This window comes from Lampetra fluviatilis, chromosome 42 (assembly GCF_964198595.1).
Source record: "Lampetra fluviatilis chromosome 42, kcLamFluv1.1, whole genome shotgun sequence".
In the NCBI taxonomy this organism is placed as follows: Eukaryota; Metazoa; Chordata; class Hyperoartia; order Petromyzontiformes; family Petromyzontidae; genus Lampetra; species Lampetra fluviatilis.
In genome coordinates this window covers 9,933,821-9,954,564 of record NC_136316.1, presented here as the reverse complement: position 1 = coordinate 9,954,564, position 20,744 = coordinate 9,933,821, and the positions used below count along the sequence as shown (strand labels likewise).

General features: G+C 53.4%; 1 protein-coding gene across 1 annotated transcript in view; it reads left to right on the top strand.

Annotated features, from left to right (window-relative positions):
• The window catches only part of LOC144946733 (piezo-type mechanosensitive ion channel component 2-like), a 121,585-nt gene that overhangs the window by 17,715 nt on the left and 83,126 nt on the right, over positions 1-20,744 (top strand). The window contains exons 6-10 of the mRNA XM_078875864.1: positions 8,669-8,843; positions 10,196-10,327; positions 12,276-12,314; positions 12,729-12,936; positions 14,886-15,028. Of these exons, the coding sequence (XP_078731990.1) occupies positions 8,669-8,843; positions 10,196-10,327; positions 12,276-12,314; positions 12,729-12,936; positions 14,886-15,028 (697 nt within the window). The remainder of the gene's footprint in view (positions 1-8,668; positions 8,844-10,195; positions 10,328-12,275; positions 12,315-12,728; positions 12,937-14,885; positions 15,029-20,744) is intronic.

The following is a 20,744-nucleotide window of genomic DNA, read 5'->3' as shown; positions in this document are numbered from 1 at the left end:
AGACGCAAGGAAAGTGCCTAATTTACCATAAATAATTGGCTGCTGCTGCTGCTGCTGCATTGGCAGTGGTGCATGAACGCAAACAGTTTAAAAACTCCATAAAAACTCAACGCATCCGTCAGTCGCACTGCCTGAGATGGAAGAGTATATCGTGGGCGACGTTTCGGGCAATGACCCCTCCTTTATGGCCCGTACATTCATGTAGTCGCTATGAAGAAGGCCTGCTTGCCGAAACGCGAATTTGTCATCGGTTGCCATTGCCGCACATCGTCCAGTGGGCCTTCCTGGCCCACTCTGCCCGGCGTGGTTCGCCTTCAATCCGGCACCGGTTTCTGACTTATCCGAGTCTGCGCCACCGCCGCGTGGCTGTTTGTGGTGCTTCTGTCAAGCGCTCCGACGCGGCCGGGATTTTGCATCCCGCGCTTTTTTACGAGATGCGTGGAGAGGATACTTTTTCTTACATCGTGCATTCCAACACGAAAAGCAAGTCCGTAGAGAGAGACGTCCTGGGAAGGGAGGCAGGGTAAGAGGAAAGTGGTGGAATTCTCTGGGTTAATGTGGATGTGCGTTTCGGTCGGTGATAGGTGATTTTACCGCCTGATGAAATATTCCGCCGTTTGCCAAAAAATGGATGTCAAGGCTGCAGCCCAGGACTTGATAACAGATTCCACATTGCTGTCTGCGGCGGCCAACCATTGCGTGCCGTCGCGGGTATTCGCCACACGACCGCACGCAGTAAACACAGCGAAGGATGTTCACCGCTGGAATCGTGGCGTCGCATCACAAGGCTGCGTTTTTTCGCAAGCGAAGCTGCGCGGAGTTCCGTGGTGTCGCATGGAGTAACAGTGTTCAGTTTAGCGGCGAGAGGGCCGTGTGGACAGCCTCGGCAACCCACGCAGGCTCGTAGTCCAGAAGCTTCGAGTTGTGTTGAGGGCAAGTGGATGGAGTGAATGATTTGAGTTCATCGTACGTTTGTCCATGGGAGATGAGAAAGAAACCAACAAGAGTGGATTGTCAGGTTCTGCACCCAGAATGGGTCGTACAGCTAACATCCCGCATGCCCAATCCACTGCTGGATGAGGGCCTTCTCACACCTTGTGGGCGATGTGGGCAATGTTTGATCATATTTCTCCAAGCTGGTCATCGAGGGTTGACGAACGTGGGGCGGGGGTACAGAATTGGAATCGATTCCGCTGCACTGCCATGCTCCCGGGTCGCCGGGTTCGCAGCGCAGCGCACGAGCCGCTGCGCTGCCGCTCTTCGCGAGCATGCACACACACAAGAATGCACGCTCGCGTCTGTGTGCGTGTGTGGTTACCTATAGAGGAGGCTCGTGATGGATGCTACTGGGCAGTTGGAGGCAGTCGCCCTCCAACAACAACTGCAAGTTGGCACAGTAGGGGGTACAGCTGGTGCATCTGCCAGTCATCTCAGTCAGCCAATCCATAACACCTGGATCTGTCCCGTGACCTGCTGTCAGTGAGCCTTCGACATTTCACGTGGCCTAAAAGTGCACCTGGCCTGGCACAGGCACAGTGGTGACGTCACTGTCACTTAGTGGTGAATGGCGGGTATTGGTATTGGTTACCTGTGGGGAGTGGAAGGGCAGCGGTTACGCGCTACGCTCCAAACCCGGCAAACCTGAGTTTGATTCGCGCTGACAGCCAACAACGGTGACGATTATTTGAATCGGCTTTGGGCCTCCCCTAGGTCCACTCAGCCTCCGATGAGTACCTGGTTTGGTGTGTCAACATCGCCACTGGGGAGACAAAAGCGGCCGGGCGTGGTGTTGGCCACCCACCCCCTCGTGTGCTGTGCCGGCTTTCATTGGTGCTCGCGAACAGCACTTGCTTTTAAATCGTCTGTTGAGGCTGTATGGGAAATCTCTGTATCTTTGTGGTTACCTGTCACCAGGTGTAATGAGGAGTGGGCTGCTGCGGTCACGCTGCATGGACGTTTTAAAGACATGCACATGCGTGACGGTGATGAGGCCCGATCCAAGATGGCGACACGTGGCTCCCCGCAGTCACACACGCACCCCCGTGTCCATCACCACTCACCCACAGCCATCTCACTTCTCACCCCGTGTCCATCACCACTCACCCACAGCCATCTCACTTCTCACCCCGTGTCCATCACCGCTCACCCACAGCCATCTCACTTCTCACCCCGTGTCCATCACCGCTCACCCACAGCCATCTAACTTCTCACCCCGTGTCCATCACCGCTCACCCACAGCCATCTCACTTCTCACCCCGTGTCCATCACCGCTCACCCACAGCCATCTCACTTCTCACCCCGTGTCCATCAACCCACAGCCATCTCACTTCTCACCCCCGAGTCCATCACCGCTCACCCACAGCCATCTCACTTCTCACCCCGTGTCCATCACCGCTCACCCACAGCCATCTCACTTCTCACCCCGTGTCCATTACCGCTCACCCACAGCCATCTCACTTCTCACCCCGTGTCCATCAACCCACAGCCATCTCACTTCTCACCCCCGAGTCCATCACCGCTCACCCACAGCCATCTCACTTCTCACCCCGTGTCCATCACCGCTCACCCATAGCCATCTCACTTCTCACCCCGTGTCCATCACCGCTCACCCATAGCCATCTCACTTCTCACCCCGTGTCCATCACCGCTCACCCACAGCCATCTCACTTCTCACCCCGTGTCCATCACCGCTCACCCACAGCCATCTCACTTCTCACCCCGTGTCCATCACCGCTCACCCACAGCCATCTCACTTCTCACCCCGTGTCCATCACCGCTCACCCATAGCCATCTCACTTCTCACCCCTGTGTCCATCACCGCTCACCCATAGCCATCTCACTTCTCACCCCCGTGTCCATCACCGCTCACCCACAGCCATCTCACTTCTCACCCCGTGTCCATCAACCCACAGCCATCTCACTTCTCACCCCGTGTCCATCACCGCTCACCCACAGCCATCTCACTTCTCACCCCCGTGTCCATCAACCCACAGCCATCTCACTTCTCACCCGTGTCCATCACCGCTCACCCACAGCCATCTCACTTCTCACCCCGTGTCCATCAACCCACAGCCATCTCACTTCTCACCCCCGAGTCCATCACCGCTCACCCACAGCCATCTCACTTCTCACCCCGTGTCCATCACCGCTCACCCACAGCCATCTCACTTCTCACCCCGTGTCCATCAACCCACAGCCATCTCACTTCTCACCCCGTGTCCATTACCGCTCACCCATAGCCATCTCACTTCTCACCCCGTGTCCATTACCGCTCACCCACAGCCATCTCACTTCTCACCCCGTGTCCATCAACCCACAGCCATCTCACTTCTCACCCCCGAGTCCATCACCGCTCACCCACAGCCATCTCACTTCTCACCCCGTGTCCATCAACCCACAGCCATCTCACTTCTCACCCCCGTGTCCATCACCGCTCACCCACAGCCATCTCACTTCTCACCCCGTGTCCATCACCGCTCACCCACAGCCATCTCACTTCTCACCCCGTGTCCATCACCGCTCACCCATAGCCATCTCACTTCTCACACAGAGTCCATCACCGCTCACCCACAGCCATCTCACTTCTCACCCCGTGTCCATCACCGCTCACCCACAGCCATCTCACTTCTCACCCCTGTGTCCATCACCGCTCACCCATAGCCATCTCACTTCTCACCCCCGTGTCCATCACCGCTCACCCACAGCCATCTCACTTCTCACCCCGTGTCCATCAACCCACAGCCATCTCACTTCTCACCCCGTGTCCATCACCGCTCACCCACAGCCATCTCACTTCTCACCCCGTGTCCATCAACCCACAGCCATCTCACTTCTCACCCCGTGTCCATCACCGCTCACCCATAGCCATCTCACTTCTCACACCGAGTCCATCACCGCTCACCCACAGCCATCTCACTTCTCACCCCGTGTCCATCAACCCACAGCCATCTCACTTCTCACCCCCGAGTCCATCACCGCTCACTCACAGCCATCTCACTTCTCACCCCGTGTCCATCAACCCACAGCCATCTCACTTCTCACCCCCGTGTCCATCACCGCTCACCCACAGCCATCTCACTTCTCACCACCGTTTCCTGCTCATCAGGGGCTTGGGCAGCTCATAGTGCCCGTGCCATCATCCGAAACTAGTCTCACATGTCTATTCCTGTCTGAGTTAGCACCGGCGTTTGTTACGCTGTGCAAATATTTTCTCAGCAATTGAATCCCGAGTGTCCCATCGTCACGAACGCTCCCCTATAGAAGACAAAATATCGCAGGACCATTGAAAGAAAGGTTGCCTATTATTTTCACTTGTTTGTTAGTGGCTGTTTATGGGATTTAGCCGTTATTTGTAATTAATGTATGGCGTTATGAGATGCTATTAGTCTAAATTACGCGATATGGACGTTTCTAAAAAATCGCTCTATAGCTCAGTAGGCCTTACCTGGGAAAATAAAAAAATAGTTGATAGTTCATTATTATTATTATATTTTAGGGCAGTAATATTAATGAATGTGTTGAGTTGTTGCTATTTGTGCCTGGGAGTCATTGCCAACCCAGTATCATAGACATTTATTTCAAACAGGAATTGGGATAAATGCAAGGACTCCCACTGAGAAGAAAATGTTTTACTTATAATCTTCAGCAGATCAAAAACTGCCAAATGAGAATTGGAGTCAACCCAACCCATCACCATTCTTCCGAGGTCGATAAAATCCTATTCTTGTGCACGATGGCAGCAAAGTGTTTGAGAGCTAGATGCCAATGTCTGCTGCTCGCCACGCCGAGAGGGCATCAGGAGAGAGAGTCGGTTCCGTCTTGCTGTTCCTCTTCCGCTGAAGCGGCGCAGACGACGGTGGGTGACTGTGCGGTGCATAGTTGGGGTGGCATGGCCACGGTCGCACGACTGTGGCTCGTCTTTCGTTTTCCATTTGTGAAGGAGATTTGTGCGTCGGCCTGTTGGTGATGTTCTGATGCGGTTGAAGGGAAGCACCGGTGTCTTCGAGGAGGAGGACGAGGAGCGGGAGGAGGAATGTCAAAGCCAGGGGGTGCGATGTTTGGGTCTCGTCGTCGATAAAATAAGTCCACCTTTGTGGGGAGTGAACAGTCGTTATCTGTAAGTAGGGGTTGTCCCCCCACCATAGGAATGTGGAATTGTCACCATTGGCTCAGGGACGCCGGTGGTGATGAGCACCGCCCGGTGCTCGTCTGAGCAGGGAGACGCTTTGGGCCAGAACTGCACAAATAACAAAACACTCAACACATTCATAAAGATCGGCATCTCTCGGTGAAGATTCACATCTCTCAGTGAAATGGCCACAGACCTGGGCCGGGCGATGTTGCCCCGCGTTTAGGACTGGAGACATCGGTACGTCTTAGCCGTTGGATGGGACACAACGCACAGATCGGAGTCGTCGGGCCATTCCGTCCGCACGAGTCGATGAGCGTCAGGGGGCTCTCGTCTGGTGAAAAAAAAGGGTGCCAATTTGCAGCGTGGAATGTCATCGACAAAAAGGGAAAACCACCCGACGCATCTTCACAAAATTCCCGCCAGAGTTCAATAATAGGCAAGCTCCCAGTGCTCCTTATATGGTGAATTCTCAACGAGCCAGCCACCCCTTGTAAAAATATGCCAGTGGCGGTGGCGTCTGGACGTTCCCTCTGGACATCTCGTAAACGACGAGAGCTGTCTCTTTATGTCGTTCCAGCGTAGAACACCACGGACCGCGCCGCGCTCCGTGCACAGGTGTGAGTGAGTCCGGGGTCGTCGTGTGTCCGCGTTAAGCCGACGCCAGAAAAACAGAAATGCACTTCTCTCTGCCATCGCGCCCCCACGGAGCTGTTCACGGCAATTCATCTTCTGGTGGTTGGCAGCCAGACAGCGGCCCGAGCCTTCAAAGGCGCTGCCGTCGAGGATGGCCGTGCATGAGCACGGGGGCCTCCGCTTGGCTCGTTCCTCTTGTTTGTGCTCCGCTCCAAGTCGCCCCGCCCTCCATTGCTCTGTGCGAGCGCGAGTCAATAGTAGTGTGCGCGCGCGCGTGTGCAAGCGTGCGTGCGAGCGTGCGCACGTGTGCAAGCGTGCGTTCGTGCTTGTGAGCGTGTGCAAGCATGCGTTCGTGCGTGCGCGCGTGCGCAAGCGTACGTTTGCGTGTTCGTGCGTTGGGAGGCATGAGCGCGATTGTCTGTGCGCTGCGCGACACACCCATCGAGGCGCGTTCCGTTGGAGGCAGTGTCTCAACGTTGGTGGCACCATAACTCGCCTTAGGCCTTTCGTCGGGTGACTCGGCCTCAAATGAGAACCTGGTGTGGTGTGTAAATATCAACACTAATGTGGCCAGGCGTGATGTTGTCCACACCACGCCATCATGTGCATTGTTGGTTGTAATAGGTGGTCGCTAACAGAAACTGCCCCAACAGTCTTTATAATGCTATTGGGGGGGCCTTGTCGTTTGTTTTCAGGTGGTAGTGAAATTTGGATGTGTGCACCGTGACCCCTTCACAGTGACCTGGGTTCGACTCCCAGCTCTCCTCACCAGGGGCAAGTGGTATTGTATATGTAAAAATGTCCTTAGATTACCCTCAGTTAACTTGGTATTAAATTAAGCCTTAGTTTGGTGTGTTAACAACAACCAGCCAGGTACGGCGCTGGTCCAACCTCCACCTCATCTGCTGTGCTGGCCTTAATAGATGTTGGGCACCACAGTGGCGAGATGTTAACTACCTCGCCTGGTATACAGGAGGTCGTGAGTTTATCTCGACCCTGACACTTGCTGTATATTTGGAGTTTGCGGTGTCTCTCTCCCCGTGGTTGCGTGGATATTTCTTCGGGTCCTCCGGCTTTTCCCTCCACATTTAGAAAGATGCGTTTTGAGAGTTTTGTTGCTATAAAGTTCGGCGTGATGATGAGCCGCTTTGTTGAGCTGTTACTTGTGATGGCCAGGTCCCTTCTGAGAAAGAGCTACACAGCTCAGTGAGCCTTAACTGGTAAAATAGATTTTTTTGCCTCCTAAAAGCACTCGGCTCTCACCGTTTAGATTCTTCCCACTTTGTGTGTTTGTGTGTGGATCTGTGCCGCAGTGGACTCGGGAGGAAACAGCTCTCGCGACCAATATTATCAATAATAGACTTGTTTGGGTTTAGATCGCGTAAATATCAATGTGTCGTTAAACCCGCCACCACCCGACACCCACAAACCGTCCTCTCGTTGCACTCGAGCTGGGTTTGATTCCTGGCAACGAACAACCCCGCTGCCAATTCTGTAACGCAGTCGTCCTTGTAACCGACTGAGTGATCGGTTGAAATAACACAAATCCTTCACAAGCAGGGACCAGAGGTGAATGCGGGGACTATGATGAAGTGCAACAACAGAAGGGAAATGTAAACTTAGATGGCACTTGAGAAACACTCAAATTACACATGTGGTGAATTGTAATTGGAAATAATTACTTGGAAAAACATCGCTTCGTTTTATGTTTTTGTTTAAGGAAGGTCCTGCACGTAATGTTGAGACAATTTCCCTCTCAGTATTTTCGTCTCGTGTGGGAGGGAAGTGAATCGCCCCGAGGAGATGCGAGTACACAGCGGACCGCATCGTTTAATTTTAAAGTATCGCGAAGGGCTGCGCTGTCTCGTTCGCCCACACATCGCTGCTTTAAAGCAATAGCCAAGTCCTGACTGTCCGTCATAGACTCGATGTGCAACTCTAGATGCAACCCATCGGACAGAGTCCTGCAATTTTCCACCCGTGTCGAGAATTCGGTCCTCCAGACACTGACTGTTTCGTCTCAGCCACCGCACCGTTAGTCAACCACCACACTGCAGGTCACAACAGCACAAGGACAAAGATCCCCCGTGTAGCCTTAACAGACTGTTGTGACAAATGCTGTTCGCGAGCGCCTATGAAGGCCGGGATGGCGCACGAGGGGGTGGGTGGCCAACCACCACGCCCGGCCGCCTTTGTCTCCCTAGCAGCGATGTTTACACACCGCAGCAGGTACTCACTTGTGGTTGAGTCGACCTAGGGGAGGCTCAGGACCGTTTCAGATAATCGTCGCTGGTGTTGGCCGTGAGCGGGAATGGAACTCGGGTCGCTGGGTTTGGAGCTCGGCGCGCCAACCGCCAACTCACGACAACTCGCTCTCCGCACGCAGCTCACCTCTCTTCCCGTTCTGCTTCCCCCCTCGTGCCACTCCACTTGGGAAATTCCCTCCTCCCATTGTCCCTCCACACCCCCCAGCTCCTCTTAATAACTATGCCGGACCCAAGAAACAGATTACCTCTTAACCATTGGACCTTCAATGGTGCTCTTTGCTGCTGGCTGCTTCGTGTGCAATGGGGCCTTTGTCCCTGGACTCAGAACCCGTCGCTCAAAGCGATCCGCTCGTTCCCGTCGGGAGTCCTGAAGCGGCGCCGCGGAGCTTCGGCAGCCCTCCGCAGGGCCGCAGCGGGGGCCGCTGCTGCTCGCGATGCCGCTTGTCACCTCGCGATGCCGCTTGTCACCTCGGGCCTCGAAGCGAGCGCTTCGAGGCCCGAGGCCCGGCCATCCGCCGCCTCGTGTTTCGTGCCGACCTTACCAGGCGTTCGCTGACAACGCTCGTCCCGACGGTTCGTCGAGCAGCGTGTTTGCGTTTGCCGTGCGTTTGCGTGCCCCCCCCCCCTCCGCCGCCAGGCTGTTTGGCGTGACGGCCGTGATCCGCACGGACTGCTCGGCGCCGTGGCAGCTGGCGGTGCACGGCGACGCGGCGTGGCCCAGCCTCCTCAACCCGTGCCTCCTGCTGCTGCTCTATTTCACCGTGGCCACGCTCGTGCGCATGTGGCTCTACGAGCCGCTGCGCTCGCAGCAGGCACGTGCAAAGTCGCGCTCACGCGCACGCACGCTCACACACGCACCTTCACGCGCACGCAGTCGCACACGTTTACGGTCACGCATGCACGTGCACAATCATGCACGCACATGCACAATCATGCATGCACATGCACAATCATGCACGCACATGCACGCACATGCACAATCATGCACATGCACACACATGGTCACACGCAGCTTATGCGCACGCACGCAGTCCCACATGCACGTACATACACAGTGTGGTAGGTACACAGTCACAGCCGCCATTTGCCACTAAGTGGCAGTGACGTCACCACAGTGCTCGTGCCAGGCTAGGTGCACCTTGAGGCCACAAGGAGTGTGGAAGACTCGCTGGCCGGAGGTCATGGGACAGACTCAGGTGATTTGGGTTTACTGACTGAGAAGGCTGGCAGACGCACCAACTGTGCTCCCCACTGTGCCAACACAGTCGCACACATGCAGTAATACACATGCACACGGTCACACACACACACACAAAAACAAACATCCCCCGTATAGCCTTACCAGACTGTTGGGGCAAGTGCTGTTAGCGAGCAGCACCTATGAAGGCCGGTACTGTGGCACACGAGGGGGTGGGTGGCCAGCACCACGCCCAGCTGCCGTTGTCTCCCGAATGGCGATGTTTACACAGCGCACCAGGTACTGTACTCGTTTTAGGTTGAGTCTACCTAGAGGAGGCCCAGGACCGGTTCAGTCGCTGTGACTGGTGTTGGCCGTGAGTGGTAATTGAACTCGGGTCACTGGGTTCATAGCGCAGCGCGCTAACTGCTACACCACCGCTCACCACAGTCACACACAAGCGTGCATGTATACGTGCGTGTGTGTGTGCGCATGAGTGTGCACGTGCGTGTATGCACGTGCGTGTATGTGTGCGCTCACTTACGTGTGTGCCTGCTTGAGCGTGTGTGTGCGTTTGCTTGTGTGCGTGCTCGTTGCGTGCGTTTGTGTGTGTGCATGCTCATCTCTGCGTGCGTGCGTGAGCGTGCTCGTTGCATGTGTGTGCTCTTTTTGCACGTGTGCACATGTGTGTGCTTGCGTGTTTGTGCGTGCATGTGTTCGTACGTGTGTGCGCACGTGTGCATGTGTGTGTGCGTGTGTGTGCTTGCGTGTTTGTGCGTGCATGTGTTCGTACGTGTGTGCGCACGTGTGCATGTGTGTGTGCTTGCGTGTTTGTGCGTGCATGTGTTCGTACGTGTGTGCGCACGTGTGCATGTGTGTGTGCGTGGGTGTGCTTGCGTGTTTGTGCGTGCATGTGTTCGTACGTGTGTGCGCACGTGTGCATGTGTGTGTGCGTGCTCATTGTGTGCGTGCTCTTCGCGTGTGCAGGAGCGGGATCTGCTGCTCGAGGTGCTGCCGCCCACGAGGGAGGGCTCCGCCGAAGCGCAGCAGCAGCCGACGACGCGGCACAAGTGGTTCAGTGGCCCCCAGCACTCGCTGTCCTCCGTCGACGAAAGCAGGGTGATGCTGACATCGTTACACGACGTGACGCCATCGCATCTTCATTAATAATAATAATTTAGTAGTCGCGTCGTTCCACCATTCTGATATTGCACGGCTGTCACGAGAGCGCTGTGCTGTGTCGCACCGACCGTGTGCCGTTCGTAGTTTTGGAGGGGGCAGCGACGTCGCTCGCTCTGCGCGACTCCAGTCGAGTCGTGGGAATGACGTTAGGGGATCATGAACGGGGGCGCCACGGTGGCTTGGAGATGTTAACTACCTCGCCTGGTGTACAGGGGGTCGTGGGTTTGAACCCAACCCTGACGCCTGCTGCTGTATATTCGGAGCTTGCGTGCCTCTCTCTCTTCCCGCGGCTGCGTGGATTTATCTTTGGGTCCTCCGGTTTTTCCCTCCACATTTAGAATCAAAATGCGTACAGAGTACTTGGTTGTGATGAATGTCCACTTGGTAAGTCACTTCGTTGATTTGTGTTAGCCAGGTCGCTTCTGAATAAGAGCTATGTAGCTCAGTATGTTTTACCTAGTAAAATACAATAGTTTATATTCTTGGTTCTTTTGGTAAAGTCACGTATTATTATTTCCCTTTTACGGGACTTTACCGAAAGAACCAAGAATATGAATCCCTGCAGTTACGAAAGCTTTAAATCACAAATAGTTTAGTTTAGTTTGAACGTGCCCTGTGAGGCCGACAGCACGTGTAGTGTTTTCTGGTTCATTGCACAGTCACACCATTACATTCATGTCACGCCAACCACACACGTTACACAACACCACACACGTTACACAACACCACACACATTACACCACACCACACATTACACAACACCACACACATTACACCACACCACACACATTACACAACACCACACACATTACACAACACCACACCACACACATTACACAACACCACACACATTACACCACTCCACACACATTACACCACACCACACACATTACACAACACCACACACATTACACAACACCACACACATTACACAACACCACACACATTACACCACACCACAAACATTACACAGCACCACACACATTACACCACACCACACACATTACACAACACCACACACATTACACAACACCACACACATTACACAACACCACACACATTACACCACACCACACACATTACACAGCACCACACACATTACACCACACCACACACATTACACCACACCACAAACATTACACCACACCACACACATTACACAACACCACACACATTACACCACACCACACACATTCCACAACACCACACATTACACAACACCACACACATTACACCACTCCACACACATTACACAACACCACACATTACACAACACCACACACATTACACCACACCACACACATTACACCACACCACACACATTACACCACACCACACACATTACACAACACCACACACATTACACAACACCACACACATTACACCACACCACACATTATACCACACCACACACATTACACCACACCACACACATTACACCACACCACACACATTACACCACACCACACACATTACACCACACCACACACATTACACCACACCACACACATTACACAACACCACACACATTACACAACACCACACACATTACACAACACCACACCACACACATTACACAACACCACACATTATACCACACCACACACATTACACCACACCACACACATTACACCACACCACACACATTACACCACACCACACACATTACACAACGCAACACACATTACACAACACCACACACATTACACCACACCACACACACCATCGCCACCACGTACCAGACCAAGACCTCCGTTTGGAGAGCCATTGGCCAGGGTTCAATGTGTGACTGCTTTGGGAGCGAGATTTAATAAAATATTGTAAATTTAATATCTTCTAATTTATAACTAAAACATTTGAAAAATATTTTCTTTGCCTTCCACAGCCCTTGAGACTGGCTCCAGAAGAGCTGGGAGTGTCCAACGTACGATTTATGAGCACAGTGACACAACATATTAAATATAACCACCACCATCACCATCATCATCATCGGCAGCAGCAGCAACACCACCAGCACTATTGGCATGATTAACATCATCATCATCATCACTGCCTGTGCTATCATTATAAGAACCATAATCATCACCGTCAATGTCATCATCACGGTTATCATCACGGTCATCCCCCACCTCCGATTAGTGTGGTTGGCTACGTTGGGTGAGAAAGAAGTTCAACATATGTACGTCATCATCACGAGCGTCATCCACATCGTCAGTTGCACCACGGCTCGCACACTCGCCGAGGCGCACCGCCGCACCGCGCCACCCGGGCGCCACCCTCGCCGAGCGCTGGCTTAAGGCCTCGCGCCGCTCACTGACGCGCGCCGCGTGCCTCGCAGCCCGTGCTCTACACGGCCAACGGGAGCCCCGGGCGCCCCGTGCAGCACGACGGGGCCGCGCGGCGCCCCTCCCCTCTCATCGACCTCCGCGACCTCCGCGACCTTGACAACCGCGACCTGCTGATCGACCCTGGCGACCCCCTCTCTCCGGGCTACGTGGAGATCCCCATCGAGTCGCCCTCCTCGTGGAGACCTTCGGCTCAGTCCGGTGCGGACTCCGTGACCACACTCCCCGTCCCATCCTCGCCACGGCCCTCCTGCCACCCTCGCACGCGTGGTCTGATGCGTGCGTCACGAGCGGCAGACGGATGATACGTCGGTAGGAGTTATGAGACTTCACCGAGGCATGTTTCTACTGCGCAGGAGGTCTGAGAAAATACATTGGAGAAATACTGGTGCTCAGCGTGAGTGTACAAAATACGAGTACAAATTGGAACAATATTGCAAAAATATTTGGTTGAAAGAATAAATAGTGCAAGATTGCAGTGTGAGATTAAACTTCCTGTATATTTATTAAGAGAAAATATTTATAGAAGCGCCTAACTTAGAATTGTATTCATGGAGAAGCTCACTCAGGCTATGAATAATTACGAGATAAACTGGCGTCTTTATTTGAGGTCAGATATCTTCCAACTCAAACTTGCATTGAGTGCCAATCATCAGCACTCGTGGCCCTCAGCCAGTAAGCAGAAACTCCACATTCCTATGGCGGGACTTAGCTTTCTCTAAAATGGCGATTGCTCACTCCTGGAAAGGGGCCGAAATCACAAAGTGGTTGCTCTGTAAATCGTTTGTAACCGCGGATTGCATTCCATCTCCGTGGCCCAAAATCTATCGAATTTTACGTGACCTCAGCAGCAGCAGCAGGAGGAGGTGGAAGTGCTGCTGTTGCTGCTGCGTGTGTATGAGCCGACGACGTGCGAGGGTTACGGACGCAGGGTGAGCGCGAGCAGAAGAGGCGCGTCGCCAAGCATTCCCGCCGCTTTGCCTTCTGGGGCCGCCCCACGACGACGCGGCGACGACGACCTGACAACGACCACGTGACGACCACGTGACGATGACGTGACGATGACGACGACATGACGATGACGTGACGATGACGATGACGTGACGACGACGTGACGATGACGTGACAATGACGTGACCACGTGAGGATGACGTGACGATGACGTGACCACGTGACGATGACGTGACCACGTGACGATGACGTGACGATGACGTGACGACCACGTGACGATGATGTGACGATGACGTGACAATGACGGTGACGATGACGTGACCACGTGACGACGACGTGACGATGACGTGACGATGACGTGACCACGTGACGATGACGTGACGATGACGTGACAATGACGTGACCACGTGACGATTACGTGACGATGACGTGACCACGTGACGATGACGTGACCACGTGACGATAGGACGACGCGAGACGTCCGTCTGTAGAATCGTGAATGGGAGTGGTACTCCTTAGCTCCCCCCAGGCCTCGACTGTCATGGAGTTTATTTGGTGATAGAACTGGATCGCAGAAATTGAATGCATCGTCTGTTGAACGTTGTGTGGTAACTGCAATGCCCCAACTTCATGAGGTTTGCTCCGTGTGGATGGATGGCAGTCCTGCAGTTGAGTGGGTGGTTATAAAACACAGTGGCTAAAAGTGGTCAATTTACATCGAGCCAAAGGTCTTATCAGTAACATTAATTTTCACCATCATCATTCGTGTAATTTTCTTGCGGTAAGCTGCGTGTTATTATAAACAATGTAGGGTGCTAAGTTAGCCCCGTGATGAGTGGATCGCACTTTGGTTAGTCGACCGTGCTGGGCTGTGTGGCATTCTGTCACCGTTCCCTTGGTTCACATGGATGTTGTTGCTGGCCATGAGTCAGCCGGAGTGCTTCACTGATTCACTGATGCTTTCATTTCAAATTTAGCAAAACACGAAGTAGGGGGGGGGGGTCTTTGATTGTCCCTTTAGGCTACGGTTCCACGTCTTCCACCGCCCTGCATCTGCATTCGCCCCACACTGTGGTGCTCTGTTGTGGGCCTCGATTGGGCATCAAGTGGGCCTTGCCGAGGGTATAAAAAAAATATTGTAATAGTTGTAGCTTTAATTGAAAGTGACATTGACCTGACCACGTCCTTCCGTTCTGCAGGTTTATCAGGCCAGGGGTCAAAGTGCAGCCTGGAGGGTGAAGCGGACGCCGGGGGTCAGGGGTCGGACCCGGCAGGACACTTTGGGACGGTTGGCCGGTTTCTGATGCAGCAGAGCTACGTGACGGCACTCATCGCGATGATGGTGAGCGAGCACACGCCACACACTCACCCCACACTCACCCTCAGACTCACTCCACACACTCACCCCACACTCACCCCACACTCACCCCACACTCACCCTGTCACTCACCCCACACTCACCCCACACTCACCTCTCACTCACCCCACACTCGCCGCACTCTCGAACCGCGTGAGGCGTCGGGCAGGGAGAGTAAAACGGCATCCACCCAGAGACAACGATCCCACGGTCGTCACGAGCAGCAGTGAAATATGTAAAAGCAAATTAATGCAATATGCTTACGAAACAGAATTAAAATTAACTAATTAAAACACACACTCACCCAGATTTGCGGAGAGTATGTAAGTGTGTGAGTTAGTGTGTATCTTTGTGAGTGTGTGTGAGTGTGTGTCACTTTGTGAGTGTGTGGGTGAGCGTGTGAGTGAGTGAGTGTGTGAGTGAGGCGCAGTAGTTACTTTTTTTAATGGAATTAAAGAGTCATTTGTGGTTAGCGCTGCGCTGCGCTACGAATCCGGCGACCCGAGCTCGATTCTCACTCATGGCCAACACCAGTGGCGATTATCTGAACCGGTTCTGGGCCTCCCCTAGGTTGACTCAGCCTCAAATTAGTACTTGGTGCGGTGTGTAAACATCGCCACTGGGGAGACAAAGGCGACCGGGCATGGTGCTGGTCACCCACCCCCGCGTGTGCCATGCCGGTCTTCATAGGTGTTCGCTAACAGCACTTGCCCCAACATTCCGTTGAGGCTATATGGGGAATCTTTGTCTGTCAATGTGAGTGAGTCTGTGAGTGAGTCTGTGTGTGAGTGTGAGTGAGTCTGTGTGAGTGAGTCTGTGTGTGAGTGTGAGTGAGTCTGTGTGTGTGTGTGTGAGTCTGTGTGTGAGTGTGAGTGAGTCTGTGTGTGAGTGAGTCTGTGTGTGAGTGTGAGTGAGTTTGTGTGTGTGAGTGAGTTTGTGTGTGTGTGTGAGTGAGTCTGTGAGTGAGTGTGTGTGAGTGTGTATGTGTATCTGTGTGAGTGAGTGTGAGTGAGTCTGTGAGTGTGAGTGAGTGTGTGTGAGTGTGAGTGAGTCTGTGTGTGAGTGTGAGTGAGTGTGTGAGTGTGAGTGAGTATGTGTGAGTGTGTATCTGTGTGAGTGAGTGAGCTAGACTGGTTGAGTGAGTGTGTGTATGTATGTATATATTTGGGTGTGTGTGGGAGTGTGAGTATGATCTGCCCACTGACCATCGGCTTGTCATCTGTAAGATGCACCTGCCATTCTTCCACTCCGTTGGTTGGTGTCCATCTGTGACCCCATTTCAATCCACAGTGGCCTGGTCTCAGCTAGATAAAGTTGTAAGCAAGAATGTCATCATCACTTGCAGCTGGGGTTGGCATCTCTTCCTGATGCCGAGGGGAAATGGGCGAGGTTTAGGACGGTGGCTCATGCAGCTGCAATGGCTGCTTTGGGTACACGGTCCAAACCTCCCCAAAGACCCTGGCTGACGGAGGAGGTGTTTTGGCTGGCTGAGAAAAAGCGACAGGCCCACTCTCACCATCTACAGCATCCCACATGGGAGAATGAGGAGGCTTGCCGCAGCCTTCGCTGGAAGGTTCGGAGAGCCGTGCATCGCTGCAAAGTTGAGTGGTGGTCGCGGGTTGCTGAGGAGATGGAGCCTCAGTTGTCCGCGATCACAAATTACTCTTTAACTCCATCAAAAAAGTAATTTGCAGCGCCACACCATCAGATTTGCTGAGAATTTCTGTGACGTCTTGGGTGAGGGGAAATCCCTCAGCCTGGAAACATCATAGGGCGGGGATGATCCTGCTGAGGCTGCGGTGCCTCAAATATTCCAAGTAGTCACCCCTATGAGTGGCTGGCTGATGTCCCAACTGTTGAGGATGTACAAAAGGTGGTCCAGATTCTGAGATCAGGAAAAGCGCCAGGCAGAGATGATCTCTTTAGCGAAATACTGAGGGAGGGTGGCGTTTGTACACAGACTGCCCTATATGACATCATAATAACAGTCTGGGCCACTGGACGGGTTCCGTAGGATTGGAAGGATGCCCTTCAGGAGGGGGACCGCACAGTCTACAGGGGCTTCTCCCTCCCCAGTGTGCTGGGAAAGGTCCGGGCAAGGATTATTCAACATCGCCTTGCCAGGCATGCTGGGAAGAGGCTTGCAGAGCCCCAATATAGTTTCAGGCCAGGGCGGTCCTGCACATTTCCCATATTTTCTATCTGCTTGCTACAGCAGAGGTGTAGGCAATTCCAAGAGGACCGACATCTCTGCTTTATTAATCTGGTCAAGGCCTATGATACATCAATTGGCCTGGGCTCTCGGTTGTTCTTCGTGCTTTCGGAGTCCCAGACTCTCTGCTCACAATCATTGAGGACCTTCATGATGGTTGGCAGGCCCAGGTAAATCTACATGGCTGGGAGACTGTGGCATTCCCTTTTTACCCTGGGGTGGAACAGGGATGTCCTCTGGCTCCCACATTATTTAACATATTTTTCTATCACGTAGTTCAAGAAGCTTTCCATGGCTGTACCAGAAGAATCTCCATCTGGTAAAAATGTAGTGTTGTTCTGTGGAGGCGCACACTCAATCTTGGAGGCAACACGTTTATTTAACGACCCAACAGGCTAACTACATTAACGTACACTTTATCCAATTTAACGGGGTAACTAGATGACCGGGTCAGGCCAGCGACGCCTGCCTGACCCATGACGCCGAGCGTGACGACAACCGAAGAGCGACGAGACGCGGGACCGCGGCTCGATTCCACAGACTCGCCAAGAACACGCTTGGGACCGCCCCTTGCTGCTCCTGGGCGTGACTTCGCTCCGCCTTCGGCCACGCCCCCTTCGAGACCTTTCCAGAAGGCCTCGACCGAGCATCACGTGCCCCTCAAGCCCCCCTCGGGCCCCCCTCACTACCCTGTCCCGGTCACGTGCCCTCTCGGGTTCACTCAGACTACCATGTGCCCTCTCTCAGGCCGTCACCAGGACTATGCCCCCTAGGGCCCGCTCGCATGCCGCACTCACTCTGGTCCCAGAGAGAGGCTCCAGATGCACAGTAGCACTCCTATGACATCATTTACGTCACTACACAAATACAATGGGAGGCTGAACGATGGCCGGGTGCTGTCAAGGGATGGTTCCCTATTGGTCAACCATGTTATGTATGCTGATGATCTGGTCATTGCTGCTTACTCAGAGAAGGAGTTGGAGGCACTGCTGTTGAACCTGGAGTGTGCCACTAAGAGGTGGGGCCTTACCATCAGCCCCACCAAAACTAAGCACCTGCCTGGGTATTTTGTGCCATCAAACACTTCACCCCCTCAACTGCCAATTGGTGATAGGGCAGTTGTGGAGAGAGTGGAGAGTTTTCCATTCCTGGGAAGTGTGTTAATGACCGGCTTCAGTTTGACAGCAGAGGTCTCACTCCGAATCAGTCGAGCGGCATTATCTTTTCATTGGCTGTGTAACGCTGTGTGGAAGCTACTTGGTTTGTCGCTCCACACGAAGCCTCCTCATTCTCTTCTAAGCCACGGTCATGCCCTCCCTTCTCTATGCTTGTGAAACGTGAACCCCCCTAATGGAACATCTTTGTTGGTTATAAACATTTAGACTAGCCTGCCTACAATCCATCCTGGGTTTAATCAGGCTGGATTGTGTGAGGAGCTCACAAATTCTTGAAAGATCTGGACAAAGTCTCATCAGTGAGCTCCTCCGGCAGGCAAGGCTGCACTGGCTGGGTCATGTAGCCCGCATGCCCAGCCACCGCATGCCTAAACAGCTTTTGTTCGGCCAGATAGAGGGGGCTAAACGGGCGCGACACGGGCTAGAGAAGAGATGGAGTGATGTGGTACAGGAGGACGTGGAGCTGAGTGGACTGATATGAGTGGTATCGAGATCGGCCTCAGTGGAGGAGGCTCGTGAAGGACGCTACTGGGCAGTTGGAGGCAGTCACCCTCCAGCAACAACGGAGGACAGCGGAGTGACTCTCACAACAACGAGCGGAGCGACGGATGACTAACACACTGCAAGTTGGCACAGTGGGGGGCACAGGTGGTGCATCAGCCAGTCATCTCGGTCAATCGACCCATGGCACCTGGGTCTGCCCCGTGACCTCCTGCCAGCGGGCGTTCTACACTTCACGTGGCTTTAACATGCACATAGCCTGGCACAAGCGTCGTGGTGACGTCACCGCCACTTAGTGGCGAATGGCGGTTGTTGTTGTTGTATGAGTGTGTGTGTATCTGTGAGTGTGTGAGACTGGCTGTGTGAGTGTGTGAGTGAGTGTGTATCTGTGAGTGTGTATCTGTGAGTGTGTGAGTGAGTGTGTATCTGTGAGTGTGTATCTGTGAGTGTGTGAGTGAGTGTGTATCTGTGAGTGTGTGAGTGAGTGTGTATCTGTGAGTGTGTGAGTGAGTGTGTGAGTATGTGTGTGTGATTGTGTGAGTGAGTGTGTATCTGTGAGTGTGTGAGTGAGTGTGTATCTGTGAGTGTGTGAGTGTGTGTGTGTGAGTGTGTGTGTGAGTGTGTGTGTGAGTGAGTGTGTGAGTGAGTGTGTGAGTGTGTGTGTGAGTGTGTGTTAGTGTATGAGTGAGTGTGTGAGTGTGTGAGTGTGTGTGTGTGAGTGTGTGTGTGAGTGTGTGTGTGAGTGAGTGTGTGAGTGAGTGTGTGAGTGTGTGTGTGAGTGTGTGTTAGTGTATGAGTGAGTGTGTGAGTGTGTGAGTGTGTGTGTGTGAGTGTGTAGTGTGGTTCAAGGAGGCTTGGACGACGTAGTCGGAGGAACACTTATTTATTCAACACAGTTGTATCTACAGGCCGAGATATACAACACTCGGAGGGGCCGATACCCGTCTAACTGGGAGATTGACAACCTATGTTACAGCTAGCCTATTCATAGGTCCTCCACTATCGGGCTAGGGGAGGCTAGCTAACCCAGCCCTGGTTAAGCTGGGATTACGGCACCCTGAGTTCCCAGACCGGCTCTTACAAGGGCATCGGCTCTGGGCTCTTGGGGCCACGCCACTGGCTGGCCTTGGTCGGTCCTGAGAAGGACAGCGATCCAAGGGAGTCCCAGGGCCTATCTAGCAGGTCTTCTTGCTTCTCTGGTTAAAGCTGAACACTGAACCCCGAGCCCTCCGGCTCACCGCCTTATATAGCCACTCCCCCCTGAGGGGTGGGGCCGCGGGGGATCCCAGCGCCGTGTTAGCCCCCCAGGCTAAACGGCGCGGACGTCGATGTAAGCACCTGCTCGCGTACAGACATAGCCACGCCCAGTGTGTTTGTTTCCCATCCGTATCAACTCTATAACACCCCCTCCGTAACACCTCTACAAGTGTGTGAGTGAGTGTGTGAGTGAGTGTGTATCTGTGAGTGTGTGAGTGAGTGTGTGTGTGTGAGTGTGTGAGTGAGTGTGTGAGTGTGTGAGTGAGTGTGTGAGTGTGTATCTGTGAGTGTGTGAGTGAGTGTGTGAGTGTGTGAGTGAGTGTGTGAGTGTGTATCTGTGAGTGTGTGAGTGAGTGTGTATCTGTGAGTGTGTGAGTGAGTGTGTGAGTATGTGTGTGTGAGTGTGTGAGTGAGTGTGTATCTGTGAGTGTGTGAGTGAGTGTGTGAGTATGTGTGTGTGAGTGAGTGTGTGAGTGTGTATCTGTGAGTGTGTGAGTGAGTGTGTATCTGTGAGTGTGTGAGTGAGTGTGTGAGTATGTGTGTGTGAGTGTGTGAG